The following is a 26,584-nucleotide window of genomic DNA, read 5'->3' on the forward strand; positions in this document are numbered from 1 at the left end:
CAATCTTTGCATGTCCTTTGTCAATCATATTTCCCAGTCTTGAACCATCTTGTTTTCTCAATCTGAATTCAGCTCGTGCCTCCATAGCAAACTTATGAGCTGCACTTACATGGTGGGTTTTGAAAGCTGTTGTAGCTTTCCACCAGTTGCGGTAACCGGTGACAGTGAAGGTAGACTCAGAATGGAACCCATGTCCTCCACACAGGAAATGCCTGCATATGAAGCAGAACGTAGTATCTTTCGTGATCGAATATTCCAGTCAGTCAAACCAGCCACAAATAAAACTCCTTTGCTGCTTGCCAAACTGTTGCAAGCAGCGAAGGGTACTTTTTCAATGCTGGCTGACGGGGTCCTTCCTCAGGCTGCTGGCTAACATTGCTAACAGTATTCCCGCTAACACTAAGAGCAGCTTCATCCACGTTCTCTTTGGAATCCCGCTTCGTTTCTGGTTCCTCTACTTCGCCCTCACACTCCTTTGATGAAATGCTGTCGTCCTCATCCTCACTTACTTCTTTCTGCATATCACTTTATATTAAGACAAGCTCAGGCTGAGACACCACTGATTCTTCTGGACGAGGTCGTTTTCTCACTAAAAATCGATCCATTTTTCACACCTCCAAAATAATGCACGTGCCAGGCCCATGCTAGCTTGTAAAAGCACAATGTGTGTGTGTGGGGCATCCGTTAGTCTCGCGAGACCACAAATCTGCACCTAGATATATACTATCAATCTCACGCGTCAGTGAGAGTGAGTGACATCACCACCTTACGTGATCTTCGATCAGCTTAACTGATCTGAGGACAGCAACGGCGAGACACTGACAATGAACGAATAAGCAGAAGTGTAGAGTGGATCTGACAAAGTTTATAACTTTATTGCTGCGTGGGTGCTATGGTAATTGGGGGCGCTGTTTCACTAGATCAACTGGAGAAACAAGCTGTATGCAAAACTATACAGAGAAAGCAAAGCGGCTGCAATTTGCATGTGAAATTTCAGTTAATTTCTTGGTGCTGCTACGCTGGTGCTATTGCAATTTCTGCTGGGGCTATAGCACCAGCTAGCACTACCTTAGCACCGCCCCTGCATTTGCTGTCCATTCTGATGTTTAGTCTGAACAACAACTGAAACTCTTGATCACATCTATAGCATTTACTTTGACTTGCAGGCTTCCAGTAAACTCAAAGTAACATTTAGTCTCAAACTAAATAATACTGAAGATTTCACCTTTGATGTATTGTCCTGTCCTTTACTACATTGTTGATTGACATTCTCTATTCCTGGTTTAGTGTTGTTATCAAAGTATCAGTGAAACACCCCACTTTGATTTGATATCCATTTCACTATTCAATATATCCATTTCTCTTTCCCTCTGTAATCCCCTTCAGAATATCTGCAACTTAAAGTTAAAAATGAATACACCGGATTCAGATGTAAACTATGAGAGGTGCTAGAACTCTGAATTAAAAACATAGAATATAGAAAATCATTGGTCAGGTACCATCTGCAGAGAAAGAAATGAGGTTAATGGTTTGGAGTAACACACACAGAATACTGGGGGAACTCAGCAGGTCAGGCAGCATCTCTGGAAGGGAATAAAAAGTCGATGATTTGGGCCAAGATTGTTCATCAGGACTCTGATGATTTGTCTTTGCGGGATGTTTACAAAGCAGGTTTCCCTTTCCAGAAGCTACAGAGTGAGCTTTATCCAGGAGGTTTATAGAATCAAGGATCTGTGGAGGTGGGTTAGATCTAGAAGGTAGCTGAAGGGTTCAAATATACAGTTCCACCCCAGTTTACTAAGTCCCAAATACTGTACATACAGCCTACACATATGAACAAGCACTGGGAAAACTCATGGGATAGATTTGCCGGTTCCTGTAGGACCACAGGCATTTTCTGCTCTGGAGTATTTGGTTTGCCACATTTCTGACTTGTGAACTGTCTGGGTTATGAGCAGTCAAAGGAATTGAACCCTGCCATAACCTCAGGAGAATCTGTGCATCAGGGAATGAGTCATGGGATGGGGTGTAATCTCATTCACAAGGCTTATAAGTGAAATAATGAATGGCTAAGAGTGAGTTCCAGTTTTGGATAATGAACCTATATAAAGGGCTTGTTGTGAATTAGTTGAACTAGTGTAAAAAGCAGCAGAATCACATGGTAGTGATCAATAATCTTCATGTAAACTTATTTCTAACTTCAAAAATCACTTCATTTGGACAAAGATCTATGCAAGTACTGTTGCTTATTGGAAGTTGAGTAGAACAGAATGCTCTGTCCTGCTCCCTATGCTCTGGGTTAGATGTGTTTTATATCATGTCATCTCCCTATATGCAGTGTAACTTTTATTGAAGCTGTGCAGTATAGAGCTGATACTCTCATGTCTACACTAAATTAAAATCAAAAGTGTGAAGGCTCAATGGCTTCAGTGACAAGTTAGAGACTTGGACTAAATGTCAGCTAGTGGCACTCCTCCCATCCACCTCCCCCAATCCATGTCTTCATACTCTAACGCACTCTCAATACTGAACAACTGAATGCTTCGACAGCTACTAGGCCTTTGCTTCCACTGGGTCTCTTCCAAGGCACAGTTACACAGGGCATGAATTTATTGCTACGATCGAATAAGAGGAGATCTTTTTGTGCCAAGCATGAGTTCAAGTCATGAGTCAAACACTTGAAGTTTAAGTACTGAACAGACAGTCATAGAGTCATAGAAAAATACAGCACAGAAACAGGCTCTTCAGCCTGTCCAATCCATGCTGATCTATTTAACCTGCCTACTCCCATCGACCTGCATTGGGACCATAGCTCTCCACACCCCTATTATCCATGTACATACCCAAACTTTGCTTAGATGTTGAAATCGAGCTTGCATGGACCATTTGTGCTGACGGCGCATTCCAGACTCTCACGACCCACTGAGTGAAGAAGTTTCCCCTCATGTTCCCCTTAAACTTCTCACCTTTCACACTTATGCCATGACCACTGGTTGTAGTCCCACCCAACATCAGTAGAAGAAGCCTGCTTGCATTTACCCTATCTAAACCCCACTTAATCTCCTGTTGTTCTGAAGAATAAGGTGACCTACTGATTATAACCTATTCAATCTTATAACTAAGTCCTCCAGACCCAGCAAGTTCCTTGTAAATTTTCTCTGTACACTTTCAATCTTATTTACATCTTTCTTGTAGGTAGGTGACCAAAACTGCACACAATACTCTAAATTAGGTCTCACCACTGTCTTCTACAACTTCAACATAACATCCCATCTCCTGTACTCAATGCATTGATTTATGAAGGCCAAAGTGCCAAAAGCTTTCTTTACGACCCTATCTACCTGTGTTGTCACTTTCAATGAATAATGGACCCAGATCCCTCTGTTCTACCACAGTCCTCAGTGCTCCACTGTTCACTGTGACCAAAGGTAACATGAGACTGCAGGGCAGTAGAGCTTTTATAGACACTGGGGCAACCCTTCCAGAGCCTTCATACACCAATCTCTCCTAGTAAATGATTCAATGCCTTTAACTCAAAGGAGTTCTAACAGAGCCCCAAAGTTATACAGCACAGAAGTTAGTTCTAGTTAGTTCTACAGCGTACTATGTACATGTTTACCCTCAAGTACCAATCTGTTCTAACCCTGTTTACCGGCACTTGGTCAGTAGCCTTCTCTGCCTTAGTAATTCAAGTATTTGTATAGATACTTATTAAATGTTGTGAGAGTGCCTACCTTCACCACCACTCCAGCAGTGCATTCCAGATTGCAACTACCCTCTGGGTGAGAAAAGTTTGTCCACAGATCCTCCCTAAACCTCTGTTCCAGGGAATAACTTCCAGCTGTCTACTCTGTCAGCGTTCCTCATAATTTTCTATGCCTCTGTTGGCTTCCTCTTCAGCTTTCTCTGCTCCAAGGAAACTAACCCCAGCCTATCCAATCTCTCCTCAAACAGAGATAGTTCATCCTAGCAATATCTCCTCTGAACCCTCTCCAGTGCAAACACTTCTTTCCTTTAGAGCCACGACCAGAATCATAACATTCCAGCTCTGGCTGAAACAACGTTTTATATTGGTGCACCATAACCTCCTTGTTCTTACATTCTGTGCCCTGGCTAATGAAAGCAAGTATTCCATTTGCCACCATCAGCACCTCATCCACCTGTGCTTCCAGTCTCAGAATTGGGATTTGTACATCAAGGTCTCTTAGTTCCTAGAGCCCAACCAATTACTGTGGATGTTCTTCCTTATTATAATTCCTAAAGTGCATCCCCTTACAATAACACGATTAAACTGCATATGCAATTGCTTTTTCCATCTTACTAACTTATCAATATCACCCTGTAGCCTAAGAATAGCAGAACAGCATGTGGGACTTTACCAAAGGTCTTAGTGAAGTTCAAGCAGGCTATATAAACTGCACAGTCTTTACCAAAACATTTTGTTAACTCCTCGATAAATTCAGTCAATTTAGTCTAGCAGGATCTTCCCCCTTCCAAAGTGATGCTATTATTGATTAATTCCTGCCTTTCCAAGTGCAGATTGATTCTGTCCACTCAGAATCTTTTCCAATATCTTTGTTAGCGTTGCCAGCAAATACTTAGCTTACACCTTCTGCCCTCGTGAATAAAGGTACTTCAAATCAATCTTTCTGAACGTAGTTGTGATATTAACATTTGCTTGTTGGTGGTATAAAAACAACTTTGAATTGAAATATCTCCTCCAGCATTGCAGAAGGCTTCTAAGCAGGCGCACAGGAGGATTGACAACACACCAAGCAATAAGATTTCAATATAGTTCATTAAACATATGGTCAGTAAGGAACACCTTAAAGTAGAGAATTCGGAAAAAGATGTAGATTGGCAGAATTTCAGATATACTAATGGCATTTAACGAGTACGCAGGATGCCCAAGGCACGTATCAAAAGCCAGAATTGCATGTCAGGTAGTGCTCTTAGCCTTAGGGATGGTGAGATGTGACACCCGACTTTGAATTTAAAATCATATAATACATGCCAGTGTAAGTCAGTGAATACATGGGATTTGTTGCAAGTTATTACACATGTACACCCATCTCCGGGCTCGTATGTAAACTTGGCTCATCAACTGGCTCTTCTAACAGCCATGGGACTTCGAAGTGAAAAGGCCACCTTTCATAAACGATATACGTATGATCTGAGTTTCAACCAAACAGGAGCGTTGTGATGTTCTGATTAAAGAAACCTCAATTTGAACTAATGCTGTGTAAATACTGCTCATACACAATTGTCGATTGTACACTGCATAACATTATAATGAAAGTATATTTACAAATTTCAGCTTTATGGAACAGTTAGTAGGAAAGAGAAAAGGAAAAATAAAATAAAAGGGCCCATTACAGTTCACCCAGTCTAAACATGCATGTACAGTTGGAGGTCATCCTGGAGTTGTCTTTAATCACACGCTAAGCCCAAGGTACACACCACATTCTGAACTTCACTTGAAATCCACCTCGAACAAACTGGCTCTCTCGAGGGAGCATTGGCCCTTCCTCCTTGGAGCGATTCATCTGCACAAAGCACTTTGTGCATCGGAGACACCCCTTCTCTTGGCATCCTCAGCTATCTTCCCTCTGGTCCTCTCCGCAGCTCCTGCCCAAAAGACCCGCCAAACACACTGTCCTTTGCAAATCTCTCTCCACCCCACTCTCTCCAGAACCGTCTCCCAATTCCACCACCCTGATTGGCTAGTACAACATTCCTAAGCAGAACAGCTAGGGCTTTTATTTACAGCCGAAACCAAAGCATTCTACCAGCAGGACGCACTGTTTTTGCAGAAACTGCAGAAATGAAATACCAACTGCATAATAGCAGAAATCTTAACCAGGACATTACATGCAGGCAAGAGAAATTTGGTTAAAGTGATGTTTTCAGTGAGTTGAAGATGGTGTTGAATTGGAATTGATTTAGCTCAGAGGTGTAGTGGTTAATGTGACACTTTACGGCACCAGTAATCATCAATTCCCACTGCTGTCTGTAAGGAGTTCGTACATTCTCCTCCAGATGCTCCAGTTTCCTCCCATATTCCAAAGACCTACAATCAGAATGAGTAAGTTGTGGGCATTCTGTGTTGGCGCCGGAAGCATAGCGACACTTGCAGACTGCCTCCAACACATCTTCAAACAATGCATTTCACTGTACGTTTTAATGTTTCGATGTACATGAGACAAATAAAGCTAATCTTTAAAATTTATTTTTGTTCAAACAGATCAAATCATCACACAGAGCCCTGAAGTGGTACGAGGTTAAAGAATAACAGAATGCAGAATAAAGTGTCAACAGTTACCAAAAAGAGCAGTGCAGGTAGACGTAAGGTGCAAGGTCATAACAAGGTAGATTGTGAGGATGAGAGTCCATTTTACTATAATAGGGGACCATTCAGTATCTTAAAACAGTCAGACAGAAGCTGTTCTTGATCCTGGTGGGACATGCTTTCAGGCTTTTGTATCTTCTGCCAAATGGAAGAGGTAAAAAGAGAGAATGTTCGGGCTGGGTGGGATCGTTGATTGTGCTGGCTGCTTTCTGAGGCAACAAGAAGTGTGGACAAACTCTGTGTAGGGGAGGCTGGTTTCCATGATGTGCTGAGTTCTGTCCACATCTCTCTGTGGTTCTGTGGGGTCCTGGGCAGAGGTATTGCTATCCCAAGCCATGATTCCTCCAGATTAGGATACTTTCTATGGTGTATTAGTAAGAATTGGTAAAAGTCAATGGGGACATGCCAAGTTTCTTTAGCCTCCCGAGGAACTGGGAGTGCCGGTGAGCTTTCTTGCCAGGGCTTCTACAGGATGGACTATTGGTGATGCTTATGCCTGGGAGCCAAACTTAAAAAAGATGTATGGAGTTTAATACTAAGCAGTTGTAAGTCAGAGCGAACTTTGCTCCTCTGCCTGACTATACCTCCTGTTTTATCTCAGATGCAGCACAGCAAATCAACCAAGGCAGCACAATGGTCCTCGAGTCAAGGCGGCAGTGGTGAGGGTGAGGACACTGAGTCAAGTGGAGAGTGCGACGATGAAGATGGGTGCACAGGATCTGGAAGTGGAGCACCGGGAAGGCAGAAGAATACACGTGAGTGGCATCTTTCGAACAAGTAGATTGTTCTAAATGATGTGCAGTGAAGTCTAAGGCTCTCCTCTGGAGTTAGTCGGATACTTACAAAACTACTGAATGTCAAGCAAGCAGTTGTTGAGTGCATTATCAGAAAGGAAGCTCTCTCATATTTCACATGAATACCATAACAGCAGGGTAGCCTCTGACCACCATGGGGTCTGGGAATCGTAAACGATATTTCATATCTATATGTTAGTCAGCAAACACTTGCAGTTCTGTTTGAAGTATTTGAAGTTCTAAGCAGAACATGTCGAGGTCAGGAATGAGATGTTTGGCACTTCAAAGTTTCCCTTCACTTGCAATATGTCATACATGGAGTCTTGTTCCACAACCACTGGCTCTTTGTGAATGTATTGGAAAGGTTGGACGTAGAATCTGTTATCGTGATTGTTGCTTCTTCACTGGAGAAGTGTATTTTGTGATCATGTTCATTCAAAACACAGAATGAGGGTGTGTGGCTTCATACTATTGCTGCAGGTAGTGTTGCTCTGTTTTACTGATGGACAGGGTATTTCGCAATAATTATAAAGGTGCAATCACCTGACAAATTGTATGTTTTTAATTAAGAATTATTTTAATGAGTCGGCAGCATGTTGCCATTATGGTGGGCAACTGATGGGACAAAATTAGTTTGGCCCACTCTCTACCCCGATGTGTGATCTACAGTGTTAAACCTTACCCTTTTAAAAGACACAGCCAAACCTGAGGATCTGAGGACCATCTCACAAGGCAGTTCTCTATCTTCACACTGAGATAAGATTTAGCAGCATGAACACAGCTAGATGTGAATTGGATAAATTCTATCCAATGGACACCATACCATGTAACATAGATCTAGCAGCCAATAGATCATGTAACTGAATCCCCAATAGTTATGAAGCCAAGTCTAGAGACTTGAGTCCCAATGGTTGGAGCAACAACAGAACTCAGAGATCCAGCGGGCCATGAGCTTAAATAGTAGCCACTAGAACCCTAGCAATTGGAAGCCTAGACATCAGAGCCCCAATAAGAGGTAAGCCTCAACATAGGATATCAATAGTTCAAGTTCAAGTTCCAGGGCAAAGGTGCAAAACACAGAAACAACAGTCATACACAGCACATATAGCACGCATAAGATAGCAAGCACATATAAGGTAGCAAGAAAATAAAATCACACTAAAAAGTATAGTCCAAGTTCCTGAGCTGATGAATGTTGCAGTAGTCTGCAGTCGAACACAATATGGCTTGTCTTCTGCCGAGCAAGCACTGGGGGGCAGCACCAGCTCCAGCTTGGACGCTGCGCCACACCACCTCTGGCACTCCTGAATCTGATGCCTGTCTTCTGGACAGCTGTAAACAGGCAACAGTGCGGCTTGAGGCCAAGTCCTCGCTATGACAGAGGCCGTGCAACTCTCCTGCTGTGTCCGCCAATAAATCACTGAATCAAGCTTGCATCATTCTATCTTTGATTAATCTGTCTTTCCATGTTAGATAGATCCTATCCCTCAGAATCTTTTCCAACAACTTCTTTATAATTGCCTGTAAATATCCCTGCTGTCATGATGTAGTGTTTTGACCTGATATGTTGATGAGTCCAAATGCAGGGGTTTGATCTGAAGCATCGGCAGTACTTTTTCCCAGAGATGCTGCTGGACCCTCTGACAGGTTGATTGTTGGACCAACAGACAGTAAGGTATGATATGGAGGATCCAGCTTTTAATGAGGCCCAGCCATAAGCCGGAACCTTGTCACAATAAGAACACTAGAAAGTTCAGATTGAATGGTGAAAGTCGCAGGAACCTGTACTGAATTTTTGTTTGCAGTGTGAATTGAAAAATCATACCAACCTCTCTGAAATGAAGAGATATGGGATGATCAACGAAATCTCTGCCAATGAAATCAAGAGCCAAAAATGGACTATAAATTAATGTAACAATTAATCTGAATTTGATGGAAGCGTTAACTAAATCCACCAACCTTGCCACCTAGACTGAGCTTTGCCTTTGATGAGCAGGTAATTTGGTATTGAATTATTTTGAATGTTTCATCGAAAAGGAACATGTGAAGCTGAAGTTCAAGATTCAGATCAACAAAAGGCCTGAGACAGAGTGTGAGTAGTGGGTATGAAGGGTGCAGGGTATCAATAGATCTCCCTAATACCAGTGTATGCACAAGAATTAGAATCAGAATCAGAATTAGGTTTAATATCACCACCATATGTCATGAAATTTGTTGTAATGTACCAGCAGTACATTGCAATACATAATTTAAAAATCTGTGAAGTACAGTATATGTATGAAAAAGTTAACTTAAATAAGTAGTGCAAAAAAGTAGTGAGATAGTGTTCTTGCCCATTGAGATAATGTCCATTCAGAAATCTGATGGCAGAGGGGAAGAGTCTGTTCCTGAATCGTTGGGTGCGTGCCTTTAGGCTCCTATATCCCCTCCTTAATGGCGGCAGTGAGAAGAGGCATGTCCTGGGTGATAGGGGTCCTTAATGATGGATGCCACCTTTTTGAGGCATTGTTCCTCGAAGATGTCTTGGAGGCTGGTGCCCATGATGGACTTGACTAAGTTTACAACTTTCTGCAGCTTATTTCAATCCTATGCAGTAGCGCCCCTCCCCCTCGCCCGGACCAGGTGGTGATGTATATAGTTAGAATGCTCTCCACGCTACTTCTTCAGAAATTTGTGAGTGTCTTTGGTGACGTTCCAAATCTCCTCAAATTCCTAATGAAATATAGTCGCTGTCATGCCTTCTTTGTAATTGCATCGATATGTTAGGCCCAGGATAGATCCCAGAGATGTTGATACCCTGGAACTTGAAACTGCTCACTCTTTTCACTATGATTCCTCGTGAGAACTGGTGTGTGTTCCCTCATCTTACTCTTTCTGGTGTCCACAATCAATTCTTTGGTCTTGCTGACGTTGAGTTGCAAGGTTGTTGCTGTGACACTACTCAACTAGCTGATGTATCTCGCTCCTGTACATCTTCCCGTCACCATCTGAAATTCTGCCAACAATAGTTGTGTCATCAGCAAATTTAAAGAAGGCATTTGTGCTGTACCAAGCCATACTGTCATGGGTGTGGAGAAGTTGAGCTGTGGGCTAAGCACACATCCTTGAGGTACACCAGTGTTGATAATCAGTGAGGTGGAGATGTTATTTCCAATCCGTGCAGACTGGTTTTCCGGTGAAGAAGCTGACGATCCAGTTGCAGAGGGAGGTACAGAGGCCCAGGTTTTGAAGCCTTTTGATCAGACCTATAGGAATGATTGTATGAATTACTCTGAAGTGAATAAACAGCAGCCTGACAGAGGTATTAGTATTGGCCAGGCGGCCGAAAGCTACATGGAGAGCCAATGAGATCGCATCCATTATTATGCTGATAGGCAAATTGCAGTGGGTCCAGTTCCTTGCTGAGACAGAAGTTGGTTCTAGCCATAACCAACCTCTCAAAGCCATTCATTACCATAGATGTGAGTGCTACTGGGTGATAGTCACTGAGGCAGTTCACCCTGCTATTCTTGGGCACTGATATGATTGTTACCCTTTTGAACTTCCAATGGTGAGAACATCACCAAACCACATATTACAGTCTATATTTTAAGAGTCTTTTAAATGCGGTAATCGAACGATGATGGGACATCTTAAGAGGTTTCCACCATGCTGCCCATGGAAATTGAGAGCTGAGACTGTTGTGGTTTGTTTGCTTCAGATCTTGCTGACACCTGTTGCATCTGTAGTTCATTAAACAAACACAGTCAGTGTACATGCAAGGAAGCACGTCACAAGCCCATGGCTTCATAATGCAAGCTGCACAAAGAATTGTTTGGCTATCTTGAAGCACAAGCCAGCAAGCTCGCCGCACCACGCTCTCTGACATCCCGTGTTCGTACCCTTCTTGCAGAGTCATTAGAGCCAAGATTAGGGAATCGTCATAGAATTCATTATGGGTTTGTAATAGTATCACTGATTCATGCACCAATGCAACTGTCATTTCAGGCAGCTTTGGAGCAGCCAACAACGTTTGGGTTATGGGCTGATGAACAATTGTGTCCAGTTCTGAGTACCAAAGGTTCAGAAACATGTAAAGCTCTGCAGCAGGCACAGTGAATCCCTTGAATAATTTTGGGGATAAGACACTTAAAGATAGATTGAATAGGCAGATAGGTAGGTAGATGGATTGAATAGGCAGAATGGCCTCTTTAGACACTGTAACTTTTTTTGTGGCTCTGTATTCAGTTAAGTATCCCATTGTAGTCATACCTAACTATATACAGACCTGGGAACTGCTCAAGTGGCCTTTAAGAACAAAGGATACAGATTTTTAAGTTGGGCACTTCCATTCCCATTGCATCTGACCCACAGGACCAGAGTGAGATCTGGTGTAGAAAGGCCTGAGTTAAAGTGCATCTGACCCAACAATAGCAACAGACATCTAGGGGACCTAGTTATTTCCATGTTTTGCTGGAGACTCTAGATCGAAGTACCACTCCAGTCAAGTGCCACTAGTTTTCTTGACACTTTCTTCCCAAGCACAACTAAGCTAGCAGAAGTGGATGTCTAAGATGGAGCATATTTAAATTTACCACGTAATGGGCATTTATAATTGGAACTATTAAAGATAAAGTGACAGCATTTGGCTCAGTTTGGTCCAGTTGTTGAAATGGTGGGCTTAGTTGGTATGTGAAAATATCCCTTGACTCACACTGACAACAAAACTGATATGAATTAGAATTCTTGTGTGTAATTCAACAGTCTATTCACGAAGAGATCAGATATCACACAAAATAACCCAGGGCTGAGGTTGAACTGACAGTACGGTATAATTGATCATTCTTCAAGGATTTATACTGCAGATTTTGACTGTGACAATAATTAATTTTGGCTGTGACAGTCCCCAGGCTAAATACCAAAAAACTTAAACCCTGGAAGGGTTATTTTGCTTCAGTGGTGTATACAGGCAATAGTTATGCAATAGTTTCATATCTATTCAAACACATAGATTGGAAACACAATCTAAAAATTCCTCTCAATCTATAAATTCCACTCAATAATCCCTTTCATGGAAATGTTTAAGGTTTAAAGTACTAAATAACAGGTCCTGAGTCCTTTTAAGTAAACCGTGTTTTAGAGATTTTAAGATTTGTGGAGTATCAGGTGATAGGCAGCAGGTAACATTTGTGCCACAAAAGTCCTTTTCTATGATCTCATCCAAAATGAATGTGGAAAATTCAAAGTAAATTTACTATCAAAGTGAAAATATGTCTCCATATACAACCCTGAGGTTCGTTTCCTTGCAGGCACACTAAAATCCAAGAACCATAATAGAATCATTTAGAGACCGCTCTGCTGTCATTCCTGTCAGTACCTCCTTCTAATTTACTTTGGCCAACTCCTCTCTCATACCACTGTAATTTCCCTTACTCCACTGAAATACTGCTACATCAGACTTTACCTTCTCCCTATCAAATTTCAAGTTGAACTCACTCATATCATGATCACTGTTTCCTAAGGATTTTTTACCTTAAGTTCCCTAATCGCCTCCGGTCCAATACATAACACCTAATCCAGTGTAGCTGATCCCCTAGTAGGCTCAATGACAAACTGCTCTAAATAGCCATCTTGTTGGTATTCAACAAACTCACTCTCTTGAGATTCATCTCCAACCTGATTTTCCCAAACGACCTGCATGTTGAAATCTCCCATGACCATCATAGCATTGCCCTTTTGACACACCTTATCTATTTCCTGTTGTAATCTGTGGTGAACATCCCAGCTACTGTTGGGAGGCCTGTATATAACTGCCCTCAGGGTCCTTTTACTCTTGCAGTTTCTTAATTCAACCCACAAGAATTCAACGTCTTCTGATCCTAAGTCATATCTTTCTACTGATTTGATGCCATTCTTTACCAGTAAAGCCATGCCACCCCGTCTGCCTACCTTCCTATCCCCCGATAGAGCGTGAACCTTGGACATTTATCTCTCAGCTACAATCATCCTTCAGTGATGGCCACAACATCATAGCTGACAATCTATAATAGTGCAGCAAGATCGTCCACCTTATTTCTTATACTCCGTGATTTGAGATATAATGCTTCAAGTACTGTATTTGCTACCCTTTTTGATTCTGCATCCCTAATGCACTGATACTCACCCTGCCGGCTGCAATTTTGTCCTATCATCTGCCTGTCCTTCCTGACAGTCTGACTGCATGCAATCTTTGCTTTTTTACCATCCGTCCTATCCTGAGCCCCTTTACTCCAGTTCCCATCTCCCTGCCAAATTAGTTTAAATCCTCCCCAACAGCTCTAACAAACCTGCCCATGAGAATATTAGTTCCCCTCAGGCTTAGGTGCAACCTGTCACTTTTGTACAGGTCATACCTCCCCAGAAGAGATCCCAATGATCCAAGAACCTGAAGCCCTGCCCCCTGCACCAGCTTCTCAGCCATGCATTTATCCACCAAATCATCCTGTTTCTACTCTCACTGGCACATGGCACAGGTAGTAATCCAGAAATTACTATCTGGGAGGTCCTGCTTCTCAGCTTTCTACCTAGCTCTCTGAATTCTCCTTTCAGGACCTCTTTGCTTTTCCTTCCTATGTCATTGGTACCATTATGTACCAAGACATCTGGCTGCTCTCCCTCCCTCACCAAAATGTTGGAGGAAGATTTTCTAGCAACACACATAAAAGTTGCTGGTGAACGCAGCAGGCCAGGCAGCATCTCTAGGAAGAGGTGCAGTCGACGTTTCAGGCCGAGACCCTTCGTCAGGACTAACTGAAGGAAGAGTGAGTAAGGGATCCCTTTCAAATCCCTTACTCACTCTTCCTTCAGTTAGTCCAGACGAAGGGTCTCGGCCTGAAACGTCGACTGCACCTCTTCCTAGAGATGCTGCCTGGCCTGCTGCGTTCACCAGCAACTTTTATGTGTGTTGCTTGAATTTCCAGCATCTGCAGAATTCCTGTTGTTTGAGGAAGATCTTCTGTTGCTTTACACCCTTCCACTGCTCACTAATTCCTGATTCTCTTTTCCCTACCATGACAAGACTCCGCTGAAAACTTTTGAACACTTCAGTCGTTCCTCTGTGAACCATGAACTTCTCTGTGCCCTCCTGGCCTCTCTACTCCCTGATCCACCATGGTCTATCTGCATGTTTTGATCCTCTCTTCCTCATCAATCATCCTCTGTAAACTCCAATCTCTTTCCATCAGTAAACCTCTCCACCAATCAATCTTTAACCCCAGATCTGTCTACTCCCCGCAAGCATCTTTATCCTTGGCACTGCCTTATCACTGATCTCTTTAATCCTAAACCTCTCTACCGGCTAATCCTCTGTATGTGCACTGTCCATTTTAACGTCTCCATCCCTCTCTATCCTGAACTTCTTCATCATAATCTTCCCTACATGGGCCCTCACTAACCTCTTCACCCCGATTCTCTCTATCCTGATCCTTTCTAACTGTCCAATACTCTCTATTCCCTGACCCTGCCTAAACCCTGATCATTTCTACCCCAAACCCTTCAGTCGCTCTAACCACAAACTTCCTAACTCCTGAGCCTCTCTTACAATTTGATCCTTTCTATGTCCTGAACCTCTCTACTTCCCTGATTGTCTTCATACTGTCCATTTTTTCTAACTCCATTTTTCTACTGCTAATCCTTTCTCCACAGTATCCTGCCTCCAACTCTCCAGTCCTCACAACCTTTCCCCTTTCTTCAATCCTCTATATCACACCACTCCTACCTTTTCTTCCCACTCTGTCTTCTCCAACCCTGCTCTCAGTCCCCCCTTCTTACTCTCTTCAACTAAGCAATTTCTGAGGTACCATCAGTGGAGCAGAACTAGAGTGCAAGTCATTCCAGAGAGACTGGCTGCAGAATCTAGACTGCCACTCTGGTGCAGTGAGTTGGTGCTGCAGAGACAGAGGTACCAGACTGCAGATGAGTTAAAGTGAGGTGAGATCCTAACATCTATGGTTGGTGGCCCCAGAGGTTACTTGTCAAGTACTTGAGGAAGAACAATGATTTTCCTGGTTCACTGATCAATTTGTATTTCAACATTCAGGCTGTATCAATGTAAAAGTCAACACTCAATCTGCTGGAAGAACTCAGCAGGTCGAGCTGCAATTTTGGGTGGTGGGGGAGAGGAATGAATAGTCAACATTTTGCTTCAAAACACTGCATCCGGACTGATTGGATTTTACTCTAGATTCCAGCATCTGCATTCTATCGAAACTTGTTTCTCTCTCCTAAGATGCTGCCTGACGTGCTGAGTATTTCCAACATTTTAATTTCAGATTTCTATCACCTGCAGATTTCTTTCATTTTGCTTCGATTAATGTCCCATAGCTAACTTGACTGAGTAAGAGATCTGGTCACTATCCCATAGCTATTTTGGGAATTTGCAAAGAATTGGCTGCTTTTATTTAGTCCATTGTAAAAGTGACCTCACTTCAAAATCAACTGCTCTCTCTGTGATTTCAGGTGGTTCAAGACATGGAAAGAAGCTTTTTATTACAAAATCCATCTTAATGTTAAGGAATAATCAAACAAAATGTCTATATCTTTAAGAAATGTGAAGAATATAAAAAAATAAGTTTATCACATTCAAGCTCCTTATTATGATAAAGTTATTTCTGAAATTCAATAACAGTAGGCTTAATAAGCAATTAAATTCCTTTCGGTACCTTGGCCAAAATGTGTAATTAACACTGTTGAGAAATGTAATGGATAATTAATTGTTTCATAATCCCTTGGATCACTTTCTTTTTACACTAAATTGTAATTCGCAAGTTTGTGAGCTGTTTCTGTGTGTGCTGGCTGCACAAGTAGCAGCACTATATCTTGCAGCATAGTTCCTAAACAGACTTAAACACAGGCTGGTGTGGAACTACAGGGAGTAGGTGGCTAAGCAAATTGGGTACTCAACCCTACAGGTCAGATGTCCTTGTTCAGTCATTGATCTCCTGTGAGCTGGTGGAGCTCAGCCAGTGTCATGGGGGGGAAGCAAGAGGACTCTGGAGATTTGGGACAAGGAAGGAGGAAAATCATTTTCCTGGTTTTGACTCAAGATCTGCCATAATTTATGGAAATTTCAAGTGAGCCTAAGTTTAGACCACTTCATGTTAATTATGCTCAAATACTGCATTGCTAATTACACAATAATTTGACTCCTCTGTATGCTGATGACTAGCAAGATGATCCTTTTTCAGTATTTTGGAAAGAGAGGGAACAAGGGGTCAGAGAAGATCAGTTTAGTTTATTGTCATATATACCGGGGTACACTGAAATTCATTGCTGTTTTTGCCTTTTCAAATATGTACAATGATAAATATAGTAAATATAATAAATATGGTAAATATAAAATAATGAAATTGAATAAAATATATTAGAGCAATCGAAGTAGTATAAAAAGAAGTGCTAAAGTGACCATAATGGAAGAGGTATCTTTGTGAGTCCAAGAATGTGGCAACATCACAGGGAAGTGGATGTGAAAGAAGTGATTGGCTCAGAAGTCTGATAGCAGTGGGGAGAAATTATTCCTCAGCCTGGACATCTGAGCTTTCAAGCTCCTGTATCTTCTCCTTGAAGGTAGACAAAGGAAAAAGGAATGGTCAGGGAGGCAGGCATCCTTGACAAACGCACTAGCCTTCTTGATGCAACCACTGTGAAAATGTTTTGGATAGGCAGAGTGAAGGGCTTTTGAAGAACTGGGCGGTGTTTACCACTGTCTGTGAGTTTAGTCAGTCCAGAGCAGAGCAGTTTCCCACCAGGCTGAGATGCAACCCACCAGGATACTTTCTATAGCAAAATTGCAGAAGTTGAAAAGAATCCTTGTGGACAAGCAAAATATTCTCAGATGCTTAGGAAGATAAGAATGCAAATAAAGGGACATTTAGCCATGTAATGATGGATATTACTAATTCCATTATTACTACTTTACTTGGGAGTGTTTCTCTCTTCCATACCAACATTATCTTCATCTAGATTTGTTTTGAACAAGTAATAGATATTCTATCCTGCTGTACCTAATGTGGCTAAACTAAGACCAAGGCATCCATCATGACATATAATCCACACATGAAAAGCTATGCCAAAATCTACTCTTTTAAACATGGACAAGTAAAAGTCAATGTATTGTATCAGTTCTTCCACTCGTACCCTTAAACCTGGCCTGCCATTCAACATGGCTGATCTCCTCTTCTGTGCAAGTTGTTCCTTCAAAAATGTATCTACTTTTTCTTTAAACACCCGTAGTGTTCTAGCCTCCAGGACAGAGAGATTCCTCACACTCTGCAAATTTTTTTTATATATCTAATGCAGTTTTAAATGACTGCTATCTAATTCTGTGACCACCGTATCCCCTTGTTCAAGATTCTCTCTCTAGTTCAAACACCTCAGCTGCAACCCATACATGCCCATGAAGGATATTGGCTGTTTCAAAAAGTTCATCCCTCGTTTTAAGGTCTAAAGCATGTAGATCAAGTCAATGCCAAACAAATCGCCAACATTTGTTTCATGCAAACGTATCTCAGTAGTCAGAAGTTGTAGGAACTCTGGTTCATAAGACTTCTATACAGTATTTGCATCTGCAGAAATTGTACCTACCATGAGATCATATTCTTTGTGAGTTTAAAAGCAGTCAATAAAGGTCATTTGTTGCTCCAGTAACTAAGCACAATCCTGTGATGACAGGTAAGGTTTTGCATTTTGCATCTGCAGATTAGAGTTTGAATCAATTCTGTCCAACTTCATGGTGAGAAAACTGGCGGTAGTTGTGGTGCTACATTTGTATGTATAGTAAGAAACATGTTATCTTGGTAGCTGAGTAAATGAATCAGTCCAGGTAATTCTGGATTTATAAATTATTTTGATGGCATATCACTCTTCCATTTCACAAGGACATGCATTTTTAAAAACAAATGATTTTCTCTGTTGTGTAGTTGTTAATGTGTATTGTCCAAATCATCTCAAAGAGATGGCACAGTTATAACTCATTTGCATGCTTTAACTAATAATCTTTGTTATGGGGTAGAACCCACTGTTGTATGAACGTGCCCTCTCTATTGCACAATATGTGATATCTGTACTACAATCCTTGTGATGCTTTTCCACTTCCAATGTCATGCTCCGGGTCACTTCTGCCACATATTGTTGGACAGAAAGAATATAGTTTTTTTGATGTAAAAGTTCATGAGTTCATCCCTGAGGAAGGGGTGGAAGGATGACAAGAGGCTGAGCAAGTTGGGCCAATATTCATTAGAGACCAGACAAACAAGGGGTAATCTCTTTGAGACAGGATTCTGAGGGAATTTACACAGAGAGTGTTGAGGGAATGTTTCCTTGGAAAGGTTATCCAAAGCTAGGATACATAATATCAGAGTAAGTGGTTGCCCACTTGAGATGGAGGTGAGAAGGGTTTTCTTCTTTTTGAAGGTTGTAACTATTTGGAACTCTAACCCGAAGATCGATGCAGTCAAATCTATTGAATATATTCAAGAAGCAGATTACCTACTACTTGAGTAATGTGCAACTCAAGGGTATGAGGAGAGAGCAGAAGGGTAGTTTTGAGACCAGGATTTTATCAGCCGTGATCTTATCAAATGGTAGAGCAGGTTCAACAAGCTGATAGGCCTACTCTGCTCCTGCAGAGAAAAACAAATAAGTGCAGAGAAAAGGAGAGAATAAAGGGGAATTATATGGATCCACAAAATAATAAACAAAAAAGCCAAGTGGGGAACGAGAGAAGGACACAAGACAAGAAGGTCAAGAGAGTAGTAGTTACTGACGAAACAAATGTTTGGTCAATTTTAAAATGTGTATTCTATTCATCAGAAATTACTTGAGAGATTTTATTTTAAAAAATAAGAAATTTATCTTATTACAGTATGCCTAGATGAAGGGTTCTTACCAGAAGCACCAATTGTCCATTTCCCTCCATAGATATGTCTGATCAGTTCCTCCAGCTGTTTGATTATGCTCTAGCATCTGCAGTCTCTTGTGTTCTGTCTTAATTTTGAAGGCTTTTCAACTTTTCAGAACAAGCTAATAATGCCATGAGCATTTGTTGATGAGTGATATTGTTTCTGAGATAATTCTGTTATCTGGTGTTATCCACCAGTTGAGTGGACTGTCCTTTACAGTTGTGTTCTGTGTCAGCAGTGGTGCACAGTAAGCACTCGCCCAGTTGATCCACTTGCTGTGCTTTGGGCCTGTTTCACATCAGGAATTCAAGATTTTGATGGACAGTTCAGGTTCTTCTGGGTTTTCTTCCTCCAAAATGTGTCAAACAAATGTTCTCTTTCTTCCCCTTGCTCATCAACCACTAGTTCCCTCAATTACAGTTGATGGAAGAGAGATATAGAGATGTATTTTTCATCATTATTCCCAGGTATTTGTTTCCATTGCTTAGTGCAATCCCTTCTATAATGTTTGCAGATCCCAAGAGCTCCTTCCCAGTTCTCCTTTAGCTTATGCTTTTGTTTTTGGCTTCTTACCAAGTGCTTGCTCCTGCTGATCCATGGCCAGAATCACATTTGACTAAATAAAAGGACCCTGTGCCTCCCCATAATCCAAAGACCATCATTGCAATAATTTATGAAAGTTTCAACTTTCATAAGAAGGGTCAATTGCTAATAAAACAAGGTAAAGGAGGATTGATACTTGCAATTGCAATGAGTGAGATCACAGCAAATGAATTTCAATGGGAGCCCATCAATTTGGGGCTGATATGCAAACGTTAGAAATCTAAAGCAGCATGGAAAATTTTTAAGTCTTGAACAGAGACAGAAACACAATAATAAAAATCAAACAATTCCAGTCATGCTTTTAGAGCTGATAGATTAAAGTTCAGCAGAATGAAAGCTATGCAGAAACTGTACAAAGCCCTAACTGGAGCACGTTGCAGCAAGTGAGCAGTTTTACTTTTGAAAGGTTATACTGGCTTTGCAAAGGTGCAAAATTTACCAGGTTCCAGGGGTTAAATTATAAATCAGTAGTGTTTCATTCCTTGGAATTTAAATGGTGAAGGGCGATATGATTGAAGTTATCAGTATATTAAAGTGAATCGGTAGATATGGGCCAGGCTAGGATTGGATGAGGAATATATCTAATAGGGTAAAACTGGGGTGATGATGAGGATAGGCTGTAAACAAGGTTATCTGATCACTGAATGGATGAGAGCAATTAGAGAGTGAGAACAGAGATTAAAAAATGTGCAAGTTGTGAAATACAGAACAAGATAACATGTCCAGCAGGCCAGGCTGAACATGAACTCAACTCCCAGAAGGTAAAAGTCAAGGGAAGAAAGCAACAACAAACAAACTGAGGCACTATTATAAAATATTATAAGATATAAAATATTTAATATAAAATATAATATTATAGAAGGACAGAAATTGAGTTACCTGAGACTGTAGTATTCCTTATTGAATCCATGCCTAAAAAGAAGATGAAGTTCATCATGCTTGCATTAGCTCTCATTGTAACAGTCCAGGAGGTCAGAGACCGATAGGGCAGAGTGGGAGTAGATTGGTGAATTAAAGCGGCAGCAACAAGAAACGTCAGTGTCACCCCTACAGAATGAAGGCATGTGTTTTGTTTCTCCACTGTCGAGGGACCACATTGGAGTATGACTTGTTTGATTTTGATGTGTATTAGTAGCAGCCCATTTTGATTTTACCCTGTCAGAGACATTCCCCCATCCCCACTTCCTTTACTTTCCTCCCATTTCTGACAAGGTGTCTTACAACTTTAAAACAATTCTGTTTCTCTTCCTACATATGCAGCCTGACTGGCTGAGAGTTTCAGATTTTCTATTTCCAGTGTCTGTAATTTTTTTTTATTATTTTCACTGGGATTAAGGAATGTTGTCTAAGAATTAGAGGCAAGCCTTCCAGTAACAAACTTGAAAAATTAATTTATAGGCATGGCAAATGATGGAAGATTGGTGGTGAATTTTCAATCTGACATTGACAGGTTTTTACAAAGCAAATGTGATGAGACTTATGGGCAAAAGGAATGAACGTGAAGTTACATCAATTAGACCAAGTGTCCCCACTTGAGCAAGATAGACTTCAATGATGAAATTTGCGCTTCACCATACCAGCACAGACTTTGGCCGTTTAAGGAAAGGAGTGTTGAAAGTCAAAAACACAGCACAAATTTCATAGTTTACCAGACTACAGCAATTCCTGTTCCCTTCTATTCTTCCAAAAAATGGGCTATTTACTAGACAGCATGCATTTAAGGTGAGAGGAGAACATTTTATAGGAGATGTGCAGAACAAGTTTTTCACATAAAAGAGTGGTAGCTACCTGGGGTGTAGTCATGGAAGAAGATATGGTAGTGCTGTTTAAAAGGCTTTTAGATATACACATGAATATCCAGAGAATGGATGGATATACTGTAGAATATGTGCAGGAAGAAGAAATTTAATTTAATTTGACATCATTTTCGGCACAGACATGAACACAGGTGAAGGGTCTGGTCCTGTGCAGTATGTACTGTTGCAACTTCAAATCACCAGGGAGACACAAATCCTCCGCATTGAATAGCAGGATAAAGGAATTAAGATCAATGACATGCTCATAGCCAACTCCCACAACACTGAGGCTGTAATTAAACTTGCTTGGCTTTGATGGACAAGCCATTTTGGTTGTATGTGCAAGATTAGTCTCCCAAAAGAGATGCTCTATTCCAATGTCCATTCTGGCGAGAAATTCCAGAGTATTCAGTGAGGTTCCAGCTGTCTCAGCTGGGAATCTCTGGTTCAAGGGACAACTTTCTCACCCGGGGGGAGTCCATATAAAGAATGAGCTGTCAGAGGAAGTGATGGAGGGAAGTACATTAGCAACTTTTAAATGGCACTTGGACAGGTGCATGGGGAGAAATGGTTTAGAGGTAATGGGATTAGTTTAGATGGGAATCTTTGCCTGCATGGATCGTTTGGGACAAATAGCCGATTTCTGTGCTGTATAGCCTTGGAATCGTGAAAGAGCTTTGGGCTTAGTATTGAGAATCTTGGATCCCTTCATAGGGAGCAAAAGGTGACCAGGCTAAATGACAGAATGAACACACCATCTTCTAGATGATCTGCCCACCTACCTTGCCAAGCATACCCTGCCTCACTAGTTGCAGGTCATTCACTGGGATTATCAGTCACCTAAGAAGCCATAGAACTGGCAGGGAGGTGTCTCATTCATGGCCTTGGGGGACCGCCTGGGAAAGAAAACAATGATGGAATAGGTTAACTCATCTATTCCTGTTCCCTGTGATTGCTATCTAAAAGCATATCTTGAGGACAAACTATAAGAAATATAAATTTTGTCAGCTCATTGCTACATTATCATTCTGTATAATCACCACTGATCTTACTTGACACCATGTTGTTCTACTAACCACATATCCAATAATACCCTTCATTCCCAATGTTTCCTTTACTGTGTACATTACATATCAATTTTCCCCTCTGGATTAATATAATATTAGATTCTGATGGACGAATCCAAGGTTCTTTCAGAAGTCAGGAATGAGGCACAGAACTTGTTACTTCATGATAGTTTTGTTAAGAGTTGATAGAACAAAAGTGGTGGGGTGGAAATATATTTCTACCAAAGGAGGTGTAAGGTGCTCCTTCCCTCTGCTAGCCTGCAGGCCACCCTTGGGCAAAATGGAACCTGCTTAGCCGCCTAATCAGGTCGGTCATATGAGCAGCTGGTGTGTATCACAAGTCCTGATTATGCCACCACCTACGCCAGGTAGACAGTCTCTGAAGAGTGTTGATAATGGCTGGGGTCACCCATCTTGTAACAACACTGCCCAGAAGAAAGCAATGACAAACCGCTTCTGTAGAAAAATTTGCCAAGAATAATCATCATCATGGAAAGACCATGATCATCTACGTCATATGACTTCGCACTTAATGAATGAATGAGAACAAAGGGAAGTTGAAACAAATAGGGAAAGAGGTCTACTGGTTGAGAAACTAAAGATGGCACCTCACTTAAAGCAGCTAATTTTATTGCCAGAAATAAGGAAAGTTCCATTCAAATTTATAGGTAAGAGACAACCAATTAGAGCTTTCTTGAGCATTCCAGAATTCTACTTTGAGTAGCCGCTAGAGTCAGATTAAATTTGTATAAACTACAAACAGATAATTAATTGTTAAACTGCAAAGAAAGTAAGAGTAAAACAGTAAACTAAGAATTAAACAGTTGGATCCAAGAATCCCCCCTTTCATTCTAAATCACGCGTTTAAAATCATTACATCTGAAAATTCAGAGACATAAAATCTTGTGGTATCTACGTTAAGTATAAAATAATCAAAAACTGCTTAAGTCATTAAATATCAAAGGGTATATATTCTTCTAAGTATTTGTAAGATAATGTCATGGTTAGGTAGATTAGTAGCGACTCTCACGTGAGTTTGAACCATTCTATTAATGATCGTCTTTAAACAAGTAAAAAAGATATAAGTGATGATATGACTTATTAGTGGGAATAATATGACTCATAATATTGAGTAACTCTATCTTCTGAAACTTAAATGAATCCAGTCAACGAAATCCAATTCATCAGATTGATGTATTTTAATCGCTTCCTTATGGATATGATCAGCCAAATTAGTTATATTTTCAGACTCCCAGGTGTGTAAGTACAACACTCTCTGCCTACAACTGCACACTTTCTCTTCTTAACTGCTAGGTGAAGATTTAAAGACATACGGTTTTGAAGAACCATCTTAGGCATGGCGACTATTTCTGTTGTTAATTTTCCCCAAGGCTTCGGCAGTATTATTGTTTACTCTTTCTAAGGCTGCCGCAACATTTTTAGTCTCTCTTATACTCCTTGCAACACCATAAAATGGAAATAAAATTGATGCAAAATGATCTCCTTCTGAAATGTCTCATTTACTTCTAGACTCGGGAGGTAAAGGCAAAATATGTGCATGTCTTATAACCGGGAAAAGCTACCCTAAATAACAAGATCCTAACCAATTTTGTGGACGAGAGGTTTAGGCTCCATTTCTGCTCATTAAGTACGTGCTGTTCCATGAACTTAGACCATTTCTTATTACTTGTTGAAATGTAATATTTTTCTGATCATCAATGGAAATTCCAGAGCCATTACCCCATTTAGGACAGTGTAAAGTGTAATTACATGAACTATGCCCAATTAGAATGGTATCTTCTCTACTCAAGCAAGAGTTAGCCTTTTAAGTGAAAAGGTTTAATAGCTTTGTCATGAACTCTAGATGTGGCTATATCTCAGGATAAGACATGAATAGGGTCAGATATAATATTCCCTAAATCATGCTGATTATATTTACATAAATGATTTAGTTTAAGACAGTAAGTAGGGGGTATTATCATTGTATATATATATGTCTTTCTTGAGAATAATGAATCATAGGCACAATGACAACATCGCCATTGATGGAATGTTTAATAAAGAGAGTGCATGTTTATTTTGGGCCTGCAGGAATGCCTAGCATTGGTGAATATTTGGAAGTATGTGGTGTATATTGACATACCCAAGAGCTAGAGGCATTAACAGCATCAGAAAGTTCATGTGAGAGTCGCAAGTATACATTATGAGACATCTAACAAATCGCTCATGTGGAAAACAGCAGCTGGAACATTGAATCCCAAACCCCCCCACCCAAAAAAAAGAACAGCAAAAAAACATCAAACCCCCAACCCCCTCTCTGATACACAAAAACTAACAGATCACCCTCACAGAAAAACTAACAGGAACAACAGACCCCAAACCCCCAACCCCCTTTCTGATACATGAAAACTAACAGACCGCCCACACAGAAAAACCAACAAGAACAACAGACCCCAAATCCCCAACCCCTACATAATTCCTGACATGCACACCCAGTGAAGTGTGTTCCTTGGTCAGAGTTGATGTGGCATGGCAAACCCCATCTCGGAGTTTTTGCTGTGTGTGTGGCAGCGGCTTTCCTTGCTGAAATAGCTTCCACCCATCATCGTGATCATTTTGGGGGATTTTATTCTGGCCAGCTTGATAAAGTCACTAAATAATCATTATCAGCAAATCACCTGCAGTACCAGAGGAAGTAACACTGGACCATTGTTACACTAAATTCAAGAAAGCCTACTGTGCTAATTCATACTCACACTTTGGTAAGTCTGACCACTTGTTTGTACTTCTACTCCCTGAGTATAAGCAGAGACTGAAGACTATAGCACCAGTTGTGAGGACCAGGAAGGTATGGATCAGGGAAGCACAGGAGCACCTACAGGACTGCTTTGAATCAGTGGAATGGACTGTATTCAGGCAGTCATCTTGGAGTCTGGATGAGTATGCCGTAATTGTAACTGACTTCATTAAAACCTGTGTGGCTGAGTGTGTGTCGACAAAAACTTGCTGTACATTCTCAAACCAAAAGCCATGGATGAACCAGGAGGTTCAGAGTCTGCTGAGGCCTGGCGACCCAGGCCTGTACAAGAAAACCTGGTATGACTTGCAGAGGGCTACTTCAAGAGCCAAGAAACAATTCTGGGAGAAGTTGGAGGCAACATCGGATGCACGTCAACTCTGGCAGGGTTTGCTACAAAGGTTACTTCCTACAAAGCAAATCCTAACATCGTGAATGGCAGCAATGCTTCACTACCAAAGGAGCTCCACGCCTTTTATGCTCGCTTTGAAAGGGAGAATAAAATCACAGCTATGAGAAACTCTGCAGCACCCAATGACCCTGTGATCTCTGTCTCAGAGGCCGACGTCAGGCTGCTTTCCATGTGGATAAACCCTCGCAAGGCAGCATGGCCTGATGAAGGACCTGACAAGGCTCTGAAAACCAGTGCCAACCAACTGGTGGGGGCATTCAAATACATTTTCAATCTTTGTCTGTCATCATAATGCCTTACATGGCATTTTAACTGCAACAAAGGTACTCTCAAGACCGTAAAGAATGATACCATTAAGAAAGTCTTCAACTACAAGTACCTCGAGCCAAGAATGATGAGTTCAGAGAAGGACATAAAGGTGCGGATGGCGCTGGCGTGGAGGGCTATGAACGACATGAAGGAAATCTGAAAGTCGAACCTGACCAGAGGGCTTAAAAAGAGGATTTTCATAGCAGTCATAGAATCCATTGTCACGTAGGGATGCGAGACGTGGACACTCACCAAGATGATGCGAAAGTCTCTAGATGGTTGCTATACACGAATGCTCCGGATGGCTCTTGACGTGAGCTGGCAACAGCACATGACAAACGTTGAGCTCTGTAACAACCTACCGATGCTCACCACTAAAATTGAGGTGAGAAGACTGCAACTAGTGGGGCACTGTCTATGCCACCCCAAGCTACCTGCCAGCCTAGTCATCATATGGAAGCCCAAGCACGGGAGGATGAACCCTGGGCGCCCTCCCAAGACTATTGTCAACATGCTCCTAGAAGACAGCAGCAGGGCTAATG

The 26,584-nt window shown here is 41.3% G+C and overlaps 1 protein-coding gene across 3 annotated transcripts in view; it reads left to right on the forward strand.

The window, feature by feature from the left end:
* gpc5b (glypican 5b) overlaps nucleotides 1–26,584 on the forward strand; it is a 648,632-nt gene that overhangs the window by 459,033 nt on the left and 163,015 nt on the right. For all 3 annotated transcript variants that reach the window (XM_063046140.1, XM_063046141.1, XM_063046142.1), the window contains one exon: nucleotides 6,951–7,104. In XM_063046140.1, the coding sequence (XP_062902210.1) occupies nucleotides 6,951–7,104 (154 nt within the window). The remainder of the gene's footprint in view (nucleotides 1–6,950; nucleotides 7,105–26,584) is intronic.

Source organism: Mobula hypostoma, chromosome 4 (assembly GCF_963921235.1).
Source record: "Mobula hypostoma chromosome 4, sMobHyp1.1, whole genome shotgun sequence".
NCBI lineage: Eukaryota > Metazoa > Chordata > Chondrichthyes > Myliobatiformes > Myliobatidae > Mobula > Mobula hypostoma.